The sequence below is a fragment of the Ursus arctos genome, unplaced genomic scaffold (assembly GCF_023065955.2).
Source record: "Ursus arctos isolate Adak ecotype North America unplaced genomic scaffold, UrsArc2.0 scaffold_7, whole genome shotgun sequence".
Taxonomy (NCBI): Eukaryota; Metazoa; Chordata; class Mammalia; order Carnivora; family Ursidae; genus Ursus; species Ursus arctos.
The window spans coordinates 12,039,325-12,055,843 of record NW_026623089.1 but is presented as its reverse complement, the minus strand read 5'-3'; the positions used below and the strand labels follow the sequence as shown (position 1 = coordinate 12,055,843).

The following is a 16,519-nucleotide window of genomic DNA, read 5'->3' as shown; positions in this document are numbered from 1 at the left end:
TTCAAAAATAATGAAGCATTTTTAATTGTATAGCTTTCACGTAAAGAACAAAATTTTTTAGAAAGAGCAAAGGTTGTTTTTTTTTCCATACACACAAAAGATACTTTGAACATTTTCACCTCTATTTTTTTTCCTTATGTGTATTGGTACAGTACATAAACATTAATTTAAAAATATACAGGTCTATATACACATGCTGGGGTGGTGCTCTACACACACTCGGGCGACTGGTTTGGATGTTTCATGCCATTGCGTACGTCCTTAGAACAAACTTCTCCAATCCCCCCAAATAGTAACTACACTGTCTTCTTCTATAACTTATTCTTAAATTTTTAGTCCAACGGGAATTTCTTTTGGTGAATGGTCTGATGGGAATAAATTTAATTTTCTCTACTTAAACCAGCACCTTTTATTGAATAATCCATCAAGGTTGGAATTATTTCAAAAAGCCACCTTTCATGTACTCTAAATTCTTAAAAGCATTTGAGTCTATTTTAAACCTATTTTCCATTGAATTGTCTATTTTTATGAGTGTAAAAATTTAATTGCACTTTAAAGAAAAAAATTTTTTTGGTACAGCAAGTTCCCTTTTTTCTCCCCTTTCAATGAAGATCCTCCTATTTTCATCTGTTATACTTCCATATGAATTTTTAATTTGTATTAAAAATAAATACTCTTTGGCATTGGGATTGACTTTGCACCAAATATACATATTAACTCAAGAACTGACATATTTACAACGGTCAAAATGTTCCTATTATCAAGGGCTTACAAGCCCGTGCTCCTCTTTCCTTCCACCCCATCTCTAAGGAAGCCATGATCTTAGATGTTGTTAATCTTCCTTTTTACTACTCATGAATCATTCTGACTTTAATCGTTAACTCAACATGGTTTCTGAGATTCACCCATGATGTGCAAAGCTCTACACTACACTCACTGCTCACCAGAATTCCGTTGCACACATAGATTTCACTTATTCATTATACTGTGGATGGGCATTTATTTGGCTTTCTTCCTTCTTTTTATTATAAACAACGCTGTTGAGACCGTTCTTGTGGGTTTCCTGGGTGTACACACCCACACAGGAGTTTCTCTGAACATAAATCGTTGCCTGCAAGATGTAATTGTGGTCAGCTTAACTACATAATACTGTTTTCCAAAGTGGTAGTACTGTCTTACACGCCAACAGCAGCAGATGAAAAAGACCCTGCTGTCATAATTTCTCCAATTGTTGGTATTTTCGCATTTTTTGGTGGCTGCCAATTTGGTGGCCAGAAAATGATATTTATGGGCTTCTTTCCTGATGACTAATCAAGTTATACATCTTTTCAGGTTTATGGGTCATTTCTGGTCCTTCTTCTGTGAAACGCTTGCATCTTTGCCCATTTCTCCCTTTTGTTACGGATTTGCATGTAGATAGCTCTTTAACAAGTTGGATATATTGTGAATATCTGTATCGTATTCCATTTTGGGCTTTTCACTGTGGAATGTTTAGTAAACAAAAGCACAATCAGTGTAGTCAAATTATTCATCTTTCAATGGTTTGCACCTCCTCCTTTGTTTACAAAATCCTTCCCTTCCCCACAGTCATAGAAATATTCTTCTATATTGTCTTCTAGAAGTTTTATAGTTTTACTTTCCTGTGTGAAACTTTAATCCACCTGGGATTGCTTTTTGTGCCTGGTGCAAGGCAAGGTCCAATTCACCTTTGTCCCTATGTGAAAAATTACTGAAGCCCCGTTTATTAAATAATCCATCCTCCTCCCCAAGGTCTGCCCTGACTGCCCTTTTAACCATTAAGTTCTCGTACTAGCTGGGTGAGTTTCTGAGCAATCCATCCTTGTCTCTTCATCTACTCGTAATCTCTGTACCAATTCCACAGTCTTCAACACTACATTTTATAGTCAAGTTTTTTGATGCTGCTTCTTTAGATGTCTGAGTGATGGTTCTGTTCTCTTCATTTTAGGTAAGTTTTAAAATCTGGCCATGCCAGTTCCCCTCACACTTCATTCTTTTTTAATAAATATTTTAAATATCCTTGGCCCTTTGCGCTTCCATTTACATTTTGGGATCAGCTTGTCAAGTACCATAGTGAAAACCACTGGGACTTTTTGTTGGAATTGCATTAATTTATTAACCAATTTGGACAAAGAGGTGAGACCGAGATGATCTTCTCCATCACAGTCTCTCCATTTATTTAGGTCAATAAAGGTGTTGGGTATTTTTAAAATCATTTTCTCATTAAAAGGCTTACACAGCTCTTAAGATTTATTCTTATATACTTTATATTGTTTTGTTCCTACTATAAATTTTATTTAATTACATTTAAATTTTTAAGACATTACAGCTGGTAGCTGGATGCATGGAAATGCAATTGACATCTGCATATTGATTTTGTTTCGGTGACCTTGATAAACTCTTATGTCTTTTAATTTGCCTTGTAGACCCTTTGGATCTTCACAGACAATCTGATCATATTTTAGTCCGTTAACAGATGAGTCACACTGATTGATTTTCTAATATTAACCAATTTGCTTCCTGGGATAAATCCAATTTGGTCATCATTCCTTGTACTTTAAATACAATTTAGATTTGGTTTGCAAAAAAATGTTTATTTCCTTATTGGAAGGTGCGGGGGGATTTTATGTATCTCCATCAGGTCTAATTTATTAGTTGTGCTATTTAAATCTTCATGCCCTTCATATCATCATTTTGTCTTCTTCATGATTAATTAATCAGGGAGGTATGTTTAAAATGCCCACTCCATTGGTAGATTAACCTATTTCTCTTTGTAGTTGTGGCCATTTTTTAAATATAGGTTTTGAGGCATATTATTAGTCACTTAAGGTGCATAATTAAGAAGTTTAGAATTGTTCTTTCCTTCTGGCCAGTGAAACCCATTACCCGAGGCAGAGGCTCTATCATGAGTAATCTGGGGAGGAAAAAGGGCTTAATATGGGGAGACTAAAGTTGAGAAAAATAACCTTACCCAAGAACACACAACTCAGTTAAGCTAGGACAGACTGCTCTCAGATTACCTGTATCATATTCCTTCTACCAAACCATGTTCTTTGAAATCCAAAATGTTTTAGAATTTTAAATTTGAAGACATAAGCCAATAGAAGAAACAAATTAAACACACATCAACACACACAAAGAACTGACTCTAGTAGAAAAGTTTTATGCTCAGTAAAAAAAAAAAAAAAATCTGCTAAGAGAAGGGAGAGCACTTAAATAACTCCCTATGTGGCTGAAACAAAGAAAAAGCTGAAGGAGGAAACTGTCAGCTGATTTCAATGCAGAGAAAAAGAAAAGACAGTCATGGAATCCTGCTGTGTGCGGTAATCAAAAAGAAGGTACCAGTACAACACAGCTTAGGTTTTAAAAAAGAGAAGGATGACAACTGGCATTCTGAGAACACAGTAGGAAAGACACTTGAAAAGAGAAAGCGAGAGAACTAAAATTATAAAGTGAGATTTCAAAAAACCTAGCGGATAATATTAATTTCATAGCAAGAAACCACAAAGGGTTATTTTTTAAAAGCGTGATATCATCAATGCAAAAAATCACAAGTCAGAAGCTTTTTATAAGGGTCCACAATGTGCCAGTGTTTAACGAAGAAAAACAACATACATATGTACATATGTATGGGTACCACATACGTATGCAGACTAGGTAACTATATGTATATAATTAAATACACACACACACACACACCCCGTTTTTTTTATCACTGGTACAAAGGTCAAGATGGACACTCACCCTGCTAGCTGATTAACTAGCTGACAGAACAGACAATGTGCTGAATGTGGTCATTATCTAGGAGGCATTATGAATATACTGTAAGCAAAATCATATGTTCTGTATTATAACAAAGTTCCAGTGAACCAAGTATCAACATAACAAGCCAAGGACATCTGTACAAGATTTATTTCATTAACCACAATGTTTTCGAGTGATGGTATACACCCTAATACAGAACGAGTGAATCCAAATCCATCAAGAGTTAAAGGTCAGAGCCAAAGTCAGTGGCTTTAATCCCCAATCAATAAGAGTTTCATCTACCATTTTGTTTTTCTTGGATTGATAAAAGAGTTGGTGTACAGAACACCCTGTTCTAAGCTCCACCATGCTTTCCAACAAATAAGCACCACCAGGGACTAGACTTCATTGCTCATCCTTGCTCTGGCTGTGCTGGTGGGTGGCAAGAGCCTCTTGTCTGCATCTGACCTCCTATTTATTCATAAGCATTCCTGTTTCCAGCCATAGCTCCCCACAACTTCACAGTTGAATAATTTCTCCTGAATTGCATGGTTGTAATATTGACAAACAGGGCTAACGAGAGCAATTAAATTGCCATCTGTTTAACAAAACATACCCTTCTAAGAGAATATCCACAGTCTCATTGCATTTAGTACATCATCACCACGTTGAAATGACATGTTAGAATCAATACAAAATATTTATTTTTTTCCAAACCACAAAATTTACCCCAGAGTCACACTATAAATTTCCTAGAATTATAAACCATTAACATTTTTCTAAACAATGTAGTCCAACCAGAAATGAAGATAATTTTCGACCAGCAGGGGTACAATGTATACTGAGGTCCTGTAAGAATGTACCTCTGATGAGGATTTTCTCTAATTCTCCCACAGCCACACCATCAACATCAGCAGAAATAGTGTATGTACTTGTGCCACTCAGCTCTGGAAAGAAGTTCAAAATAGGGTCTTGGCCAGGGGAGGAGGGAAAGTGTCAGTGACTTACTTCATCAAAACCAAGGGGACAAAACAGGAATCATTACCCTTGAAAAGGAACAGGGGTCCTTTCATCGATTCTGGTGGCCAGAAACTGGGGCAAATTTCCATAAGGTAATGAAAGTAACAAGAAAGCCACTTCTCCAAGAACTCCTATTTTAACTTCTGATAAACATGAACTGCATCTTACGCAATCTTACTGAAAACTGCAACCACAACCGAAAAGGTCCTAGAAACCTATTCTAGGTGTCCATCAAGGGATTCACATTCTGATCTTATATTTTAAAGTCCCCTTAAGAGGCCTAGACCTGGAGTAAAGTAAACATAATACTCTGAAGCGCAATGAGACACCATAAAAAAAAAAAATCAGCTCAAAACATCCAAACCGACTGGATACCTAATGTAGGTTTTTTGTTTTCCTTCTTCGTTTTAAATGTTTTAATATCTCAGATTAGTGTATATTCATAAAACAATGTTCAGTTATTTTTAATAATAGCTGCTTATTAAACAACTGAATTTTAGCTCAAGGGCAATGCCTCTATAATAATCATGGAAATAATTAACTGCCATAAAACAGAAAACACAGAAGAAAATATAGCCAGTCTCAATAAGAAAAGAAGACAGAATCTGGAAGGGCTACTCCGGAGATTAAACAGGCTTATTTAAATACTATGATACAAGTGCTCCTGCTCACTTTATGCTGCAGAAACCGGCACACTGGGCACACTGGGCACACTGCTAGATCACCATGACCTTTGCTAGTACGTGTGCACAGACCACCACTCTCAAGTTCTCCTTTTCCGCTGAAAAACGTTCAAGTCCCTTGTTCGGTCAGTACAGAATATTGCAAGGCGATGCATGAGCAAACTTCCTGAGCAATTCTTCATGTGTGCAAATTTGCAACCCGACAGAAAGCACGGCGTCTATAGCCAGGGGAGCGGTAGCCCTACGGGGCTGGGGCACCGGAGACGCACACACAGCAGTAACGCCACAGGCGCCCATTCTCCTGCCGTCTCACTTCCCACTCGGTTTCCATCCTACACCCAAAGTAAGGGAGAGGAACTGCCCCAAATTTGTAAAAGGGACAGGAAAAAAAACCCAAAAAACCTTCCTACAAAATTTAATAATGCACAACTCATGCATCCAGGTTTGTGTTTCTTCTGCAGCCACCTAAGAGCCATTAGATAAGAGTCACACTCGACCAAGTTCTGCTTTCTGCCCCACAGAAAACAAAGCAGTAGCTCCTGTCAGGTTAGGGGGCAGTTGTGACAACAGAGACCAGGAGAGGACACTGTCACCCAAGCGTAAGGCTTGGTGACCAACTTTTGAAGCAAGTACTGTCTCTCAAAAGCATCACCATTTACTTTGACAGGTCATTATTCCAAGGTGACTGAGCTGGCTTGCTTCTGGAGAGTCTAGTTTCAGGCCGCACGTACACACCAGTCAGGCTCGCCGAATCAACTACGTGTAGCCGAGTGAGACAATCGATGTACAATTTTCTGTCCTCAGTGATTTGGGCCCCACAGAAGCCAGAATTTGACGAGGGTGGAAAAACTAGATACTGTACTGGCAAGAAGAATACAAGTAAACATGAGAAGAAAATACTTTCTGGCCGACCGTGCTTAGTCAAATACAAAATGGAGGGCAAATCTTATTTCTCCTCATGTTGCAAACTAAGAATTTTGTTAAGAAACCCAATTAAATAAACAAGGTCAATTTCTACTTAAAATCAAGAAACAGGTTTTTCATCCTGCAATGTACCTCAAGGGACCAAAATGAGTAACAACCAAGTCACATGCACTAGGAGGAGAGGATATTCTTTCTACAGTGCCTTCCATTCGCGGCTTTGCAGTACCAAGCCCTGGCCCACTGCGAGCTGCAGTCGCTGTGCAAATACTTAAAACTAAATTTTGCAATCTTTGCCCACTTTTTGTTAACACATACATAATAATAATAATAAAAAGAAGACAATATGAAACATTTCTCCATTAACTTAATAATGCAAAAGCATCCGAAGATTTTAATGCCAATTCACATCATAATACAATGCTTTTATAGAGAAAGTTCCATTGTTGACCAAAGAAGACTCTCCCAGAAAAAAGCATTTGGGCACATTATTAGGATAATGAAGAACTCATCCACACTTAAAGAAACATCCCAATTTTATTCCCTTCAGAAGTACTATTAAAACCACTCAGGAGAGACGTCAGTCGCAGGTGTTACTTACAAGCCCGCAGCAAGCATTCTGTGGCAAACAGTAAAATTTGGACTTCATGATAGAATGGAATTCTTCCTTGAAACCACAATGTTACTGGGGGAGCAAATCAACCTGTACAGGGCACAGTGAGATCCTGTATATAGTCTTCCAGTAATTCAGTGTTTATCAACACAATCTCAGACACTCGCAGAGTTAAATGAGTCCAGTTCAAAGTCCTCTGCAAAATCCACCAACTCTGGTTGAAAAGTACTTAAAAAATAAACCTGACAATCTTTACGTTTACTTCTCAGAACAGTAATTTTACAAATAGAGGACTTCTATTAGATGACTTCCTTGCTCCTATCATCACACTTCAAACTCTCCCATCCAGCCTGCTCCCGAAAAAAGACAAACTGAATTGGCAGAGGCAAATCTACGAAAAACCTGACAATCAGAAGTGTGACACTATCCCTGATACATCTTATTTTGCCCCAAATTCTCTGAAGAGGTAAATATTAGTGTGACATAGCCAAACAGAGCCAAGCTAATGCTCAATTTAGAGTCAAGCAGAATTTGAGAAGAGAAATATTTTCACCTGCCACATCTATTTTTCTCTGCCTTCCAGAAACCAACAGAATAGGCTTTAGAGTCTTCTGTAAGAAACTAAGCAGCACTGTGGGTGTAGAACACAGCTGTGTCAGGCTGGAAGGAAGCTTGAGCCAGCAGTGCTACTTCACTATCATACTTGAATATAATGCTAAAAAAAGACGCAGACTGCAGACTTGTTTTTTAAAGTACCTATCTCACCCATTTAAAATGAAATGGATCCGGAAGCCCACACCTATTATTATATTTGGATTTAATAACCGTATCTGCTTCCTAGAGCATCACAGTAACTAGCTGTTACCACTGGAAAATTCTCCACGATACTAAAACGGGAGCTTTAGTGCTATGAGTACAGCCCACCCCAACACTAGCATCATGCCAATACTCCAGCAGCTGGTGAAATCATGTGAAGTGACAGAGGGAATGGATATGTTCTACAAGAGTTGGTCCCCAACGTTAACATGAATATGCCACGGTGAGGCAGGGGGGGATCTGACCAATGAGCAACACGCTTCTATTTTCCCACTTACTTAGCATCCTGCTACCAAGTCACACCTGACATCTTAGTGGGTTAGTCTGTGATACCATAGACTTTTTCAGGAAGCATCTGTGAGTTGAATACCATGGTCACAGAGTTGCAAAGTGCACAAAGCTCAAGGCACAGAGTAGAAAAAAGTTGTGAACTGGTGAGGGGAAAAGTTACAGCAGAAGCCGAGTTGGCATTTTCCTTTAACAAGACTTTCTAATGCTAAACAAAGACCAACTCTTTTAAAAGGGGGTTGTTTTGGTAATGGGTGAAAAACACTGTACTGTAATGATCTGCTTGATTTTAAAGCAAAAGAGATCCTGATGTGTAAAGCCAAGATGCTGAAGTGCCAACGCCAAGTCCACAAATGAACAAAACAAGTGCTTTAAAAAAAAAAAAAAAAAAAGATTCTTCTGCCCTTATGTTTTTGGAGGAAGCTGCTGATGTTGGCTGCTGGATTTCCCTTAGCAATGGTCACTTTTCAAGACGCTTGTTCCTCACGGAATCTGTAGATAAACTCATTAAAAGATTGTCCCATTTCAAAATCATCCCCAAGTCTAGCAGCAACTGACTGTTTTTTGTTTTTGTTAGTTTTTTTGTTTTTTAAAATTACAAACCAAAGTAAGAAGTCCAACACCCTCTTCCAAGAACAACTCCGTGACAGAGCTCCTGAGTGTCTGCAGGCCCCCGCTGTGCTCCGATACAGTCTCTGCAGCTCCTGTGTCCTCCTTTCGGGAAGCAAAGTACATTCAACACGTTCACTATCTGTACCCTCTGGAACTTGCACATGCTGATGAGCTGTCTGGAAAACAAACATGCAATGGGAAAAAGTATGACTGGCAGACGGCATTTGATAATGGTAAGAAACCGTTTATTTAATACGTATTTTTCACCCTTCTCTCAATCCCCAAAAGATCTACAAAAAAAAGAAAGGAAAAAAAAAAAAAGCTGACTGAAGCGAGAGGGGCTGCGTCATCAGGCACTGAGGCGGGGCTACCGTCCCATTCTAGGAGAGACTCCAGAATCTGGGAGGCTCCTGACAGCTGCTGAAAACCGCGGCCACCAACTAGACTCCAGAGCTGCCGCAGCTTGCGGAACAGTCTGGCCTTGATCACACAGAGTGCCTCGTGAGGCCACCGTCGAGAACACTATGGATTTCATTATACTCACCTCACGGTCCCCACCCGGAGCTGCCTGCCATAACAAAACCAGCAGAAATGGTAAGGAACATCATTACTTACTATAAGCCAACTCATCCCCAGCTCTTTTCCGGGACTGGTCACCTCTGGGGATAAGAAAAGAAGAAGTAATCAACAGAACACGTGGACATCTTCATACACCAAACAGGAGGAATGAAGGGACAGAACCGATAACAAGTAAAGCAGATACTTCAATTCTAACCTATCTTAAAACAGACATTAAACTTAAACAGTAGTACAGTCATTTACAACCTGAATATTCTTAGCTAAACGGTGCTGCCTTTTAAATATGGAAAGCTATCAAACGAAGGAAGGGTTATCTATAAAAATGGCTTACACTGGGTTCTAGAAACAGGTTTAAACTAAAAATGTCTTTGAGGGGCACCCAGGCGGCTCAGCCGTTAATCATCTGCCTCCGGCTCAGGTCGTGATCCCAGGGTCCTGGAATCAAGCCCCGCATCAGTATCCGCATCGGGCTCCCTGCTCGGCGGGAAGCCTGCTTCTCCCTCTCACACTCCCCCTTGCTTGTGTTCCCTCTCTCGCTGTCTCTCTCTGTCAAATAAATAAATAAAATCTTTAAAAAAAATAAAATAGAAAATAAAAATGTCTTTGAAGATAAACCTGGATTCTGCTACCAACATCCCTAGTGACCTGCATATACTTGGACAGATTTCAGATATGAAATAGAGGATAATCCAAAATGTTCCCCCAAAATGCCCCCCCTTTTAAGCAGACTTCACACCCAGTGTGGAGCCCAACATGGGGCTGGAACTTACGACCCTGAGATTAAGAGTCAGATGCTCAACCAACTTAGCCACGCAGGCGCCCCTCCCCCCACGCAGCCCGACTGTAAGACCAAACACTGCTTAAGGCTTTTGAAAAATCTCAGAATCTTAAGGTATGCGAACACCCTTCCTGCAGGTGGAAGAACACGAACCTTCACATGAATTGAGCAGTTCATCTTCAACACCTGTAGAAGTTCTAGTTCCACTTTACAGATAAGGAAATAGAGGTCCTGATTAGGTCCTGTGCTGCCTGTAAAACCCTAGTTTTGTCTCTCCAGTTTCTCAGACAATAATCCAGACAAATAACTAAAATGCTCAGGTAATGAGGAATAACAACGGACTGGCTTGCTTTTTCTTGCTCGGTCCCTTAGTAGCGTCTATACAGTTCATCTCCTCTTTCCCGAAATACTTTCGGCTCCACCCAACACTGTCTCTGGCCACTGTTTCTTCTCCGTGTATATATTCTGCGTAGTCTAGGATGGCGATCATACCAGTCCCGTGACTTGAAATACTATCCATATGCCAGTGACTCCCAGATTTCTGTCTCCAGCTCTGATCTCTTCCCTACACTTCAGACTTATAGGTCCAGCTGTCTCATCACCACTGCCACTTGGATGACTGATAAATATTGCCAGTTTACCATGGCCAGAATGCAATCTGTCTCCACTCCATCCCCACTCCTTCTTCAGTCTTTCTCAATAAATGGCACTACTAGCCACCCAATTACTCAGACCGAAATCCTAGCTCATTCTTGGTTTCTTTTTTCCTCTCACTCCAGAGCACTCTGTAGCAAAACATAATCCAAACCAAACACTTTCCATCAACTCCATGGCTCCACTCCCAACCCATGCCACTCTCATCTCTCCCCTATGAAATCTGCAAGAGTCTTATTAGTCCAGACTAGAGCCAGAGCAATCCGTAAAAAGAGGAATAAGATCATTTCATGCCTCTGATTAAAGCCCTTTGGTGGCTTTCCATCACAGTTAAAAATCAATTCATATTCATTTTCCCAGTCCTGTGAGACATGGCTCTTGCCTACCTCCCCACCTTCATCTCCTACCTCTGTTCACTATATGTCGGTCATGCTGGCTTTCCTTCTTCCCTGAGACGTGCCAGCACATTCGTACTCTCCCTCTTCTTTGCCTGTAGCACTCTTGCCACCAGTTAGCCATGTGGCCCTTTCCTTATCACCTACATCCTCAATGGAATGTCTCCCCCTCCCAGTTAGCTGGACCAGCCCTCTCCACACATGCCCTGCTCACTCACTCACTCTCTATCCCATGCTCTGTCTCAGTTTCTTCACAGCACTTTTTATTATTTGAAATAATTTGCCTACATGTTTGTTATTTATCTCCCAACATTAGAGAATAAGCTCCATAAAAACAGGAACTTGTCTACCTAGTACCTAGAACAGTGCCTAGCAGAAAATAAATATTTGCTGAACTAACAAATCAGTGACTGATTCAGAAATGGGCTCTGCAGACAATGAAGACGCCAGCCCGAGTAAGTACCGCACGCTTCAGAGTGACCTAGATTAGGAGTTGCCCACTCCCTTTCCCCCGCGGTGCTCACGGCCAGGACAGAAACCTCTTGCTGGGCGAGGTGAGGGCTCTCAATGACCCGGCAGGAAGAGAAGATACCAAATAGCCTCTGAAGGGTTCTTCTCTCGTCTGGGCATTTAGAGAAAAAGATGCACAACATTTAGCATGAACTAGCCTCAGGCAGCCTACAGAACTCTCAACACCTGTGTCCTAACGCCACTTTTTAACACCACGCCTCTCCTGTTAACACTATGCCTACAAAGCCAGTTGGTATCTTGTAGTATTATTTGCACTTACACATTATCTTATATGAGTACCGTTCACAGTGACATTCACCAAATATTCTGAAACAAATAAGTTAATGCTGATCAAAAAGGAAGACATAGGATTTTATATCCAGAACCTCAACTTCTATAGATAACCTTCATTCCCACCCCTGAAAGGTTAAATAAAAACTGAACGTGCAAAAACAATAGAAAAATATAGATGTGAAAACAACAGAAAGCACAGAGAGAGAATGCAGACGTGACCTACGCAAGAGACTGCCAAACATATCACCTAATGCCCCAAATCTGGAAAGCTATGGCTGCCCTCAAAACCAGACCCATTACTAAATGAAAAAGTGCCAATTCTAGAGCGACCCTCTCAGCGAAAAGATCAACAATACCCCTACAAGGTACCATTTTGTTCCAGGAATCCAAGTTAACAATTACTCTGCAAAATACTTGCCTTTAAAAGCTATCTGGTACAAGCTTTGAAGAGGCCCAATAGGCTGGTTTGAAAGAAAATGTTCCATCTGAGGGCATGCATGTTAGGTTCCCAAACAAGCTTCTCTCCATAATGTAATCTCAGGCACCAACCTGCCCTCAATTACCCTCCAGTAATCAATTCAATTACACAGATAACTGATAAAAACAAAATGCTGCTCTTAGCTTATATGTTATTCTAGCTTACAAATAAGTCTACTTCCATGTATCTAAAGACGCTGCACAGAAACGCCAGCTCAAATGAGAAACACCCATTGACTGCAACCAAGGATATACTGACAACACTCACATCACTTCAAAACACTCTGAAGACATTCTGAGCCATCTACGTCAAAGCTGGATGCTGCCTTTCAGGACTATACCACGTAAACGGAACACAGCCTTAAATGAAAAAGTTCGCAAAGCTGAACAGGAATCCTATGACTGGTTAGGCATAAACCATAAAATGACTGCTCAATCAGAACAGCCAGTAACAGAATTCTTGTTAGATAGCCTGGACTATATTCTCGAGGTTTTCTGCACCAGTGGACATCATTTCTTCCAAAACAATCCTAGTCAAATAATGATCAAAGGCAGCACGGCGCCTGGCAGGGCAGAATGTGGAAGGCCCACACACAAGAGCTGGAAGCACAGGCAGACTTTCTCTCAGCTGCTAAGTATATGACGGGTGCACATCCCTTCCGACGGGTCTGGGCCAGCTCCGCAGCAGACTGGAGGAAGTCCAAGACTGTCAGGTTGGGCAGGATCTACAATGTGCAAAGTACCCACCAGAATAATTTGTGAGGCAGACTTTAATTCTCATATTAATATATAATATGTTGTTAATTCTAGAAATGGCCTAATTTGGTTTGTACAACAGAACAGTTTAATCGTATCACCTCTTGGAATACTAACGTTTAAATTTCAGGCAGAAGTTGTATGAAAAAGTTCTGAGAGAAACAAAAATTCAAATTTACACAAAATCCAAGGTACTTCCCTGAATATGACCAACTTGGACTTGGCAGAAGGGTACCATGTTAGTCCTCCACGTACAAAGGCAATATTCCACGAGACTATTTATGGAGTCAGTTACTCACTCTTCCCAAGCAAATTTTAAGAGCTCCTATACACTATGCAGCCCTGCACCCTGTTCTCTTCTTTCATTTCCAAAATTAGGGTTAGGAAAATATCTCTGGTTGTGTTTACATAGTTCCACACACTGTTGTGGAAGGGAAGTTCAAGGTGTTCAGAGAAATCCACAAGCACTATCTTCATACATTGCTTCATAGAAATAAAAGTTTTCAGAAGCCTGTTTATTTTTTAAGGGCATCAATAAACTCACCTCTAAAATTAAAAGCAAACATTCAAATAAAACATGAACAAAAGCATAAAAGACTTCAATATTATGGTTAGCCTAGAGAAAACCATAAAAGGTAGACTCAGATTATTTTGCATTTACTTAAAAAATTTTAAGAAAAAACTTTTTTTTTTTTTAAACATTTTATTTATTTATTTGACAGAGATAGAGACAGCCAGTGAGAGAGGGAACACAAGCAGGGGGAGTGGGAGAGGAAGAAACAGGCCCACAGCGGAGGAGCCTGATGTGGGGCTCAATCCCGCAACGCCGGGATCACGCCCTGAGCCGAAGGCAGACGCCTTAACCACTGTGCCACCCAGGCGCCCCAAGAAAAAACTTTTAACTGTAATTCAAAACCCATAAGCCATAAAGAAAAAACCTGATAAAACTTCTGCATGACTTAAAATAAAACAAAAAACCACCATAAGCAAAGTCAAAAACCAACTGCAAAAATTAACTGACTTATCTTGGGCAGAGAATCAATCTCTTCAACATAAAACAGCTCCTAGAATTCAAGGAAAAAGGGCTAACAAATACAAAAGTGAGCAAAGGGCATAAACAGGCCATTTACAGGAGAAGAAATACAAACCTAATAGTATTCTCAGCCTTACTCTTAGTTAGACAAATGCAAATTAAAACAACTCCGAGTAATTATTTTTCACCTGCCAGACCAGTGAAAATCCAAAAGCCCAACAATGTACTCTACCAGCAAGGCCATGAAGAGGAACTTTTCAAACTGTGTGGGGTGGATATACAAAATGGCACAATCCCCCGTGAAGGGCAATTAGGCAATATTAATCAAAGCTACAACTGCATTTACTCTGGACGGAGAAATACCACTTGGGGGAATTTACTCTCCAGCTATACCTGCAAGAGGTACACAATTATGCATGTACAAGGGTATTCATCACAGCACTCTCTGCACAGCAAGACTGGAAATAATTGCAGTTGCCATCCACAGGGAACTGGTTAAATAAGTTCTATCCACACAACAGAATGGGTAAGGAAGGAGTAAAAGAACATATATTGTGTTTGCTTGTATCTGTATATTAAAAGAAGCACTGAAAGGAATCGTAAGGAATAAAATGGTCACCTAAAGGGGTAGGAATAGATGAGGAGACAAGTAGAAGCAAAACTTCTCAATGTGTACTTTTATATCATCTTGACTTTTGAACCACATGAATATAATAGCTCTTCAAAAATGACTATGTAAAATTACTATGGCATTAAATGGGCTCATTCTGTACATGAAAATAATACCGCTATTAGAAATACTGTAATTAATGTCAGAAAACACCTGACCACTGGACTTCAGGGAGAAAAATCAGCTGCCTACATTCCAGCATTTTCTATGGCCTTGCCTTCCCTTAACCTGACCCAAGAAAGTCAGGTTTACCAGACCTACCTACACAGCTTCCATCGGCTTTTCCTGTGCGAGCTGCCAGTGAGTGGGCAAATGACCAGTGGATTACTCAGTGCCCCCACTTCCACAGGGATACAGATGGCACCCGGACAAAAGGGGAATAAATACCAATGCATGAGGCTGCAAAGAACAGATTTTCTACTTTCTTTCCTAACCTGTGCTGAGACAGAGACAGTAAAATCTTGACCTCGGTCAAGACTGGTGTTCTGAGATTCAGCTTGGCCTCAGAACCTATAAAAGAGAATGTCCATCCCCAGCCCTAGTCAGGTAAGCGAGTCAATATTCAACCTACTATTTATGATCACAGCTATAACTCAGGGAGAAACCCAGGTGTCTTAACTTTCTGTAACTTTCTTCCTGTAATGTCAGGAATTCAAATAAGAGAAGATACGTAAAAGTGCTAAGTACAAAGTAAGGATCATGAAAACATAAGGCATTACTGCACCCTTCAATGACTTGATGATGCAACCAGGTATTTTCCTATAGTATAATCTATTTCGGTTGAAAATATGCACTTTGGAAGATTTTCTGGGATATAGCTAGGATCCTGAATTGCAAATTTTAGAAAAATCAGCCACAGGTATATATCAAAACCAAGCAAGGCAAATTTTCTGGACAGTATATAAAGAGATATCCTACTTTTTAAGAAGAAACAAGTCGAATTTAGGGCAAAAGTAAAAATACGAAAACCAGAATCGAAAAGCCGCTTTACTGGTTTAGTCATAAACTAGTTTGCTAGTTCAGTCATAAAAGTACATCATAACTCATCATAACATCTCACCGATGGTGAGAACAATGCAGAGGGTCACAACTGGAAGAGCGCTTATAGGCCTCCCACCGTCCGTGCCCCCCCAAAACGAGAGCGCCTTTCTTCCAAATCCATGTTTGGTGAAAGGCAGCTTCAGTAAAACCAAATACAGGCAGCTAACCCCTTGCCCCAGCAGCATCACCTTAACTGCTCGATGGCTGTTTCCCATTCTAAGAACCCCGGCCTCCCTCCCTTGCCAAGCCAAACTGGCCGAAGGAAATGGACATATTTTGTCAAAAAGGAAAAAACAAAAAAAAACCCTTGCCTCGTAAAACCATTCTGTATGAGTTCTCTTTGAAGTTTCTGATCTTCAGCAGCATATTCAGAAAGTTCAGATTCCACCGCCGGAGGAAGAATGTTTGGAATAAATTTAGAAAACAGAGTTGGAGCCATCTGAACCCACTCTGTGAGGGAAGGAAAAGATTCATTAAGGAAATCATAAAGACAAATTAAATGAAAAAGGGAAAGTTTTCTTTTGTTCACAGAAAGAATATATGTATTAAACCAAACTTAAAGTGGGGAAAAATTAGTGCAATCCCATTCTAATAAGGAATATACAAACAGGTTAAAT

The 16,519-nt window shown here is 40.1% G+C and overlaps 1 protein-coding gene across 2 annotated transcripts in view; it reads right to left on the bottom strand.

Annotated features, from left to right (window-relative positions):
- Positions 1-3,912: 3,912 nt before the first annotated feature.
- CACUL1 (CDK2 associated cullin domain 1) overlaps positions 3,913-16,519 on the bottom strand; it is a 67,868-nt gene continuing 55,261 nt past the window's right edge. Inside the window, exons 7-9 of one of the 2 annotated variants that reach the window (XM_026494236.4) lie at positions 16,214-16,352; positions 9,331-9,374; positions 3,913-8,891 (exon numbers count right to left, since the gene is read on the bottom strand). In XM_026494236.4, the coding sequence (XP_026350021.2) occupies positions 8,851-8,891; positions 9,331-9,374; positions 16,214-16,352 (224 nt within the window). In that variant the 3' untranslated portion in view covers positions 3,913-8,850. Of the gene's footprint in view, positions 8,892-9,330; positions 9,375-13,841; positions 16,353-16,519 lie in introns of those variants that run through there. The other variant, XM_057308777.1, reaches the window with a different exon arrangement.